Here is an 8,261-nt window from a genome sequence, read left to right as displayed (position 1 = left end):
ATCTGCTGCTGCTGCTGCTTATCCCGGGCCAGCTACCGGGTCAACCCTACTGTCTAGATGGGCCCAAGATGAGCGTCTGGGAGAGCGATGCTGCAACCTACTTCACGGAGACGTTTGACACCTACTGCCTCCCTACAGACTGGCCGCATTACCCTTCACCTTTAATTCTGGAAGCCACTGTGCAGTTCGTCGAGCAACATGGGGCGACGTCACCTATCCGGCTGCTTGAAAAGGGCGTCATTCCTGCTGACGCAATGAGCCACGCCACTGCTGCTATGCATCCGGACTCAGGAATGCCTCTTTTACAGGTTAGTGATCTTGAACTTAAGTGTTATCGCGACATTGACATTTGCCTCTTTGCAGTGTCGTGGTCATCCTTGTGTAGTGGATTGCGAGAAGTATGTTCATCGTGCTCCTGCATCGTACCTTGGTTCTTGGCGGCGACTTGGGCGTAAACGTAGGCCCTATGTCTAAAGTGCACGAAGACAAACTTGACGCTGTAGTTTTAGCCGTTCAGCGTATTGAGGTGGACACAAGCATTCTTTAATGTATAAATCAAATCTTGAACCTCCACGTCACCCTCAACAATGACCTGGAACAGCTGACTAAAAGAGTTAATAAATTGGAATGCAAAATTGAAACACTACCCTCCAATCAACTAGTGTCAAGTGCTGATATCTCTATAAAAGTTCAGGACAAAGTGGAGGAACTGCGAAATCGCTCAAGGTGGTCGAACGTGTTGTTTTGCGGCATCAATGAGTACGGTCCATGTGAGCCTTGGAAACATTCAGAGTGGGATATAAGAGAATTTTGGACAGAGCAACTTGGCATTACTGTCGTTTTCTTTGCCAGAGCTCATCGCCTAGGGCGTCTTTCGGCTGGCAAGAAACGTCCCATTAATGCCAAATTGTATAATTAGAAGGAAGTCGAATCTATCGTTATTCTTGGCTACAATTATTCAACACCAACTTTAGTATATCACGCGAGTACTCTTAGGCTGTTCGTGATAAGCGCCGTAAAGTGTGGCAGTTTTCCAAAACAACAAGGAAGGAGGAGGGCCGCATTCGACTGTATTTTAATAAACTTCATGTAAACAATGATGTTTACCTCTGGGACTCTGCTGGAAATCGGCTGTGAGTCTATCTGGGCCTTCTGCCGATTGACAAAGCTCATGGTACTCTCTAAAAAATGTGTAAGAAGAGTGCATCTTCACGATTTATGCTATCTGAAGGCGCTTGGACTAACGATGCACTCTGCTAACACCCACGTGGAGGCCGTTAGTCTCTTTCACAAAACTTACACTCTTTTTTACTTTTAAAACCTACTGTGTTCCCTCTGCTCGAAGACGCTGTACAGCAAAGTATGCAGCCCTCACCGCCTCCCCTCTCGAAGATGGCCCTCTCCCGAAAGCGGAGTGGCGGGGTTATTTTTAGGACAGTAGTTAAGAGCTACGCTGGCTTTGCCCAGCCAGAATAGGTAGGCGTGAGTCATCTATGGACACACGCTCCCCACTGCATTGATCCTTTTCATCCGCGCTGGCGAAACTGACCGCGCCTCCTCGCTTCTTCAAGGGACCAGAAGCTCTTTCTTGGAAGAACACGTACAGAAATTTTCTGCCCATTTCCACCTGACATAGTCGGCAAGAATGGCGGACGAGGAGGCTTGGCGGATGCGCAGAACATTACTGGAAAAAGGTGCATTGGCCGCGATCGGCCACAACAACCATCACGCATGCAAACATGCTCTTGGCTGCTAACGATCAAAATAATCCCTAACATTGGATACATGCGCTTCCATACACATGATTGGATATCATTTTAAAAAAGGAGTAAGTCAGCAAACACAGACGGCATGATCAGTGTTGTGTTACTCCTCTGACCAATCGCTGCTATGAACGCAATCAATATTTTAGCGCTTCACTCTAACAAACACACCAGAGGCATGAAAATTATTTCGCTTATGATTTCGGCTTATGGTTAACCTTTTATTAAAGCAGTAATAAAAGCTTTAAAAGGAACCGTTTTGCTTCACACCAAGCTTAAGGTCTATTATTTAGCGCTGTTCTTCATTTTCTAATTGGTGTACGATAAACACCACGGCGCCTAATTCCCTCCGTGCAATTTCGAATAACATGCACTGCTTTTCGAATAACCCCTCGTTGTGGCACATGTTCCTGAGCAAATAAAACGACATACTGTTACACAAAATCAGAACTACGCTGTCTCATGAGACTCAGAGACGAGGCAAATCGTACCTTCCACCCACCAAGAATCCCCTCAACAGTGCGTTGATCGTTACAGTCGCTCGAGTCTTAACTGGAATATTAGCGATACCAGACGAATAACAAAAAGGGTTCAGGTTAACATGCATACAAGTTAATAAATCAAAATCGGATGAACGAGCGATATTATTGAAGCAGTAATTTTATGTTAACTGAAGATGCGATCTAACGAAAATCCCGAACAAATTTCACTCCTATCTTTGCTCCATTTTAACAACAAAAAAGAGCCCTTCTCGCTGATCATTACGCCATCTTCGCCACTAATACTAACAACGCCGAAAAACAAAAATGCAAGAAACTATGGAAGGAATAACTCTGCAGCTGAACTGCATTGTGAACGTGGACTGAACATTCCATATACATAGTGTTACGTCTCGCCTTCGTCCTGGGGAAGACAACGACATGGCAGCAGCGAAACGCCGACAAACCCCGAGACGCGCGTTGGGTGAGCGCCTGGATTGCCACGGAAGCCGCGTCCTTCTGCCCGGTTGAGCGAGCGTTTCCCCTACACCGAGTGTGAACGCGCGTTCGTAATGCGCGGGAATGCCGCTCATGGACATTCCGGCGTCTGCGCTACGGTGATGGCATCGTTCCCCCCTCTCCCAGCGCGTGACGGCGGTGTGATCTCTCGGGAGTGAGTGAGTGCGTGTGTGTCTGTGATTGGTGCCAGTGAGAACTTCCTTCCCCTGCAGGCCCGGCCCCCATCTAGGCTCCCTAGGGAAGGGAACTCTTAAAAACCCCGGCAGCGGCACGGCCGAGGAGCTTTTTGTCATCGAATGATCTCCTGATGAGCAGTCGTGATGCAGCGTTCCTGCAGCTAACTTGTAAATATGTAAATTCCTGTATAAGGTCCTCTTTCATTGTCTTTTTCCAGCAGCCTCGTCTCAGACGTCCCTCAATTCTCTCTCCGGCACACGACCATGCTACCTCGTCTGTAACAAACTGGTTGGCAGCGGTGGGACGCGAAACATCGGACGCCAGCGGAGGGTTGCGGACAACGGGACTCTGAGCAGCAGAACGGCGAGTCGGGGGCAATGCAACGAGCCCTGTGTGTTGACTGGTTGCCTGCAGCGGACCGACTGCGCTGGATTCTTGGCTGCGAGGTTTGGTGAGTGCGGGACGTTCTTCTGCTGAGTTTTACCAGGCTTTTGTTAGTGTCAGGAACAGAGCTGGTAATTGGGTTGTCGTTGCTGCTGGGTTAGTTGCAGCAAGACAATAGCGGGCAGTAGAGAAGGCAGCACTCGGAGCGGCCATGGATTTGAAGACACTGCGCAAACCAAAGTTACTGGAGCTTGCGAAAGAGTTGGGTCTGGAGGTATCAGACAAACTCAGAAAACCAGAACTGCTGAAGGCTATTCTTGCGTTAGAGGCTGAAGATGACGAGCTTGCGGAATGCCTTGAGACCATTGAGGAGAGGGAATTGGCAAAAAGAGAACAAGAGGAACTTGAACGTAAAGAAAAACAAGAGAAAGAGGAACTTGAACGTAAAGAAAAACAAGAGAAAGAGGAACGCGAGCGTCAGTACGCTTTGGAAATGAAGCGTCTCGACATAGAGATGGAACGCGCTCGTAGGTCAAGTCAGGCACACGGTGCAGGAGAGCGGGTATCGTACAAAATGACTGACTTAATGCGGTCGTTTCAGACTGGAGACGACATTGGTTTCTTCCTTGTTCACTTCGAGCGAACGTGCGAGCAGCAGGGGTTTTCTCGGGAAACGTGGCCACGGCGTTTGCTCACTTTGTTACCCGCTGAGGCGGCCGACGTAATCGCTCGCCTGAAGAAAGAGGAGGCGGAGGATTACGGTCTTGTGAAATTGAGTCTGCTTAAAAAGTACAGGCTGTCAGCAGAACCGTTCCGTCGGAAGTTTCGCGAAACTGAGAAAGACAAAAACGAGTCATATCCGGATTTCGCCTACAAGCTTATGTCAAACATGCAGGAATGGCTTAAAGAAGAGAAAGCGTTTGGCAATCACGAGAAAGTTTTGCAGTGTTTCGGGCTGGACCAATTTTATAGACGATTACCGGAAAACGTGCGGTACTGGGTCTTGGACAGGCCAGACGTTAGTACCGTGGCGAGAGCCGCTGAGCAAGCAGAGGAGTTTGTGACTCGTCGGGCTCGCGGAGCCAGGGACGGTCAAAGGGGTGAATTCGGCTCGAAGTTTGAGAGGCCGAAGTTCACGCCCATCAGACCGAAGGAGGGCAAACGTGGTGCGGATGCGAGTAAAAATGATCCGACCGAGCGCACAGAGACGGCGGCAGCCGACAACGAACGCAGGAAGAGGTTCGAGGCACGGCAAACGCGCGTGTGTTATACTTGCCAGAAGCGGGGACACTTTTCGGCGCAATGTCCCGAAGCGAAAACTAAGCTCGTATTTTTGTCAGTATGCAGTAATGACGAGAACATGAAGCTTCTGGAGCCGTACATGCGAGACCTCCTCGTGAACGGGAAAGAGTGCCGAGTGCTTCGTGATTCCGCGGCGACGATGGGTGTGGTTCACCCCTCTTTCGTAGAACCCGATTTGTTCACGGGCGAGTGCGCATGGATCAAGAAAGCCGTGGAAGCACATAGCGTGTGTCTGCCCGTAGCAAAAGTGCGTATTGAAGGACCTTTCGGCGCACTTGAGACAGAGGCCGCGGTGTCATCTATGCTCCACCCTCAGTATCCGTACCTATTTTCAAACAGGTCCGATCATCTCCTGCGCGAAAAGGGACTCGTGTTTGGTGAGGGTAGCGTTCAGGCCTTGACCAGATCGAGGGCTCGGGAGCTTGCTGCAAAGGCGGTAGTTGCGGAGGCGACGTTGCCGAACAGGGAGAAAGGGTCGGAGGTACAGCCCACTGAGGTTCAGAGCATATCCGCACAGGGCAGAAGGGAGCCTGAATCATTGAAGGCATCGGATAAGCTAGAGAGAATCCCGGACCCGGGAACACTAGAGGAGCTATCGGCAAACCTGCTCATCGCACCGACGTCAGATGGACTTGATAGGTTGTTAAAAGTCTGCAGTTCTGATCTGATAGCCGAGCAAAAAAATGACCGCAGCCTAGAGAATATCCGCTGCAATGTAAGAGAAGGGATCGCACAGAAAAGGTTTGGTTTGGTTTATGGGGTTTAACGTCCCAAAGCAACTAAGGCTATGAGAGACGCCGTAGTGGAGGGCTCCGGAAATTTCGACCACCTGGGGTTCTTTAACGTGCACTGACATCGCACAGTACACGGGCCTCTAGAATTTCTCCTCCAAAGAAATTCTAGCCGCCGCGGCCGGGATCGAACCCGCGTCTTTTGGGTCAGCAGCCGAGCACCATAACCGCTGAGCCACCGCGGCGGCGCACAGAAAAGGGTACGTTTTGTAGAAAGAAGAGGTGTCCTGTACCGGAGGTATCTAGACCGTAGGGGAGTAGAGTTCGATCAGCTGGTCGTTCCTCAGTGCTACCGTCAGGATCTGTTGCGCCTGTCGCATGGAGGTTCGTGGTCCGGGCACCTAGGAGTTAAAAAGACTAAGAACCGACTGCTGCAAGAATACTATTGGCCGGGGTGTTTTCGTGACGCAGAGCAGTTCGTAAGGACTTGTGACACCTGTCAGCGTGTGGGAAAACCGGGGGACAAGGCGCGAGCACCGTTGAAGTTGGTGCCTATCATTACGGAGCCCTTTAGACGGCTCGTTATTGACATAGTGGGACCCCTGCAGGTAACAACCTCAGGGCACAAACACATTTTGACTGTGATCTGCCCAGCGACCAAGTTCCCCGAGGCAGTCCCGCTTAAAGAACTCAGCTCGGTTGAGGTTGTTAATGCACTACTGTCCATATTCGCACGGGTTGGTTTTCCTGCGGTAATTTAGTCAGATCAGGGCACGGTGTTTACAAGCGCTGTGACCACGGCCTTTCTGGAAAGGTGTGGGATAAAGCTTTTACATAGCTTCGTGTACCATCCTCAGTCGAACTCCGTTGAAAAGCTCCACTCCGTCATGAAGCGTGTGTTGAGAGCATTGTGTTTTGAGAGTAAAACAGACTGAGAGCTGTGCCTGCCTGCAGCGATGTTTGCATTAAGAACCGCGCCCCATGAGGCTACCGGCTTTTCGCCAGCGGAGCTTGTGTACGGTCGCACTTTGCTATCTCCGCTCCGCATGCTTCGAGAATCGTGGGAAGGCCGGGGTGATGACCCAGTCGTGGTGGACTACGTGCTTCGGTTACTCGAACGGTTAAAAAGGGCGCAGGAGTTGTCAGGTGAAGCAATGTCCAAAGCGCAGCAGAGGGCCAAACTTTACTATGATCGGACAGCTAGGGCCCGTCGTATTGAGGTTGGCGATGAGGTATTGATTTTACGCACATCGCTGAAAAACAAGCTCGATGTGCAGTGGGAGGGTCCGGCACAGATTGTGGAAAAATTATCAGACGTTAATTACGTGGTGAAGCTACCAGGAAAGCGTAAAGTCCAGGAGGTTTATCACTGTAATGTGCTCAAACCATATAGACAAAGGGAAGCAGTGGTGTGTATGATGGTAAACGCTCCCGAAGAGCTTGCGGTCGAGCTCCCGGGATTGGGTTCAGTGACGAACAGGGAAGGCACTGAACGAGTAATTAATGACTTGATATCGAAAGCACCGCTGTCGCCTGAGCAGAAAGCCGAGTTGCACGAGCTCCTGCGAGAGTTTCGAGGTCTGTTCTCTGATAGGCCTGGTAGGACGTCCGTGCTTACTCATGACATTGAACTTACCTCGGCAGAGCCAGTACGTTCCAAGGCGTACCGGGTGCCGCCGCGCCAGCGCGAGATTATGGAAGCTGAGGTAAAGAAAATGCTGGAGCTGGATGTTATTGAGGCTTGTGAGAGTGATTATACCTCCCCTTTGATTTTAGTCGAGGTACCGGGCAAGGACCCTCGCCCTTGCGTCGATTACCGCAAGCTTAATTCCATCACTAAGGATCAAATTTATCGGATCCCAAACATCGAGGAGCGCATCGAGAAGGTTAGTAACGCTCAGTTTATCTCCACACTAGATCTGGTCAGGGGTTACTGGCAGGTTCCCCTTACAGAGCAGGCTAGTAGATACGCGGCGTTCATTTCACCTATGGGAACATTCCGTCCTAAAGTTTTGCGTTTCGGTTTGAAGAATGCGCCGTACTGCTTTTCTAGCCTCATGGACAAAGTTTTGCGAGGGCAGGAAATGTTCGCTTTGCCGTATTTAGACGACGTAGCCATATTCTCCGCATCCTGGCCTGAACATAAGGCCCACTTGCGTGCGGTTCTAACCCGCCTGCGCGAGGCGAGCTTGACGGTAAAGGCTCCCAAGTGCCAGTTGGCACAGGCCGAGGTTGTCTACCTCGGTCACGTGATTGGTCAGGGCCGTCGCCGCCCTTCTGAAATAAAGGTTGCCGCGATACGAGAGTTCCCGCAGCCGCGCACGAAGACTGATATCAGGTCTTTCTTGGGTGTCGCCGGCTACTATCAGAGGTACATTCCCAGGTATTCTGATATCGCGAGTCCCCTGACGGATGCTCTCAGAAAAACAGAGCCACAAACAGTCGTCTGGGACGAAAAGAAAGAAAAGGCCTTTAGCACCCTAAAGAGCGCTCTAACAAGTCAGCCCGTGCTACGATCCCCTGACTACACTAAATGTTTCGTGGTTCAGTGCGATGCTAGCGAACGCGGCATGGGCGTTGTTTTGTGCCAAAAGGAAAATGGAGAAGAGGAGCACCCTGTCCTGTATGCTAGTCGTAAACTGACCAGTCGTGAGCAGGCGTACAGCGCCACCGAGAAAGAGTGCGCGTGTCTCGTATGGGCCGTTCAGAAATTGTCGTGCTACCTTGCCGGCTCGAGGTTTATCATAGAGACGGATCATTGCCCTCTCCAGTGGCTGCAAACAACCTCTTCCAAAAATGGCCGCCTCCTGCGCTGGAGCCTCTCATTGCAACAATATTCTTTTGAGGTGCGCTACAAAAAGGGTAGTCTCAACGGTAACGCCGATGGCTTAAGTCGAGGTCCCTAG

The 8,261-nt window shown here is 50.7% G+C and overlaps 1 protein-coding gene across 1 annotated transcript; it reads left to right on the top strand.

Annotated features, from left to right (window-relative positions):
- Positions 1 to 3,299: 3,299 nt before the first annotated feature.
- On the top strand, positions 3,300 to 8,261 carry LOC149325971 (uncharacterized). Its single transcript, XM_089564437.1, has 3 exons — positions 3,300 to 5,105; positions 6,897 to 7,241; positions 8,127 to 8,261. The coding sequence occupies exons 1-3, from the start codon at positions 3,534 to 3,536 to the stop codon at positions 8,259 to 8,261; spliced, it is 2,052 nt and encodes a 683-aa protein (XP_089420563.1). The 5' UTR covers positions 3,300 to 3,533.

Source organism: Amblyomma mixtum, chromosome 10, assembly GCF_055824585.1.
Source record: "Amblyomma mixtum isolate Tamu chromosome 10, ASM5582458v1, whole genome shotgun sequence".
NCBI lineage: Eukaryota > Metazoa > Arthropoda > Arachnida > Ixodida > Ixodidae > Amblyomma > Amblyomma mixtum.
The sequence above is the reverse complement of the archived record's forward strand: the minus strand, read 5'-3'. Positions and strand labels throughout refer to the sequence as shown.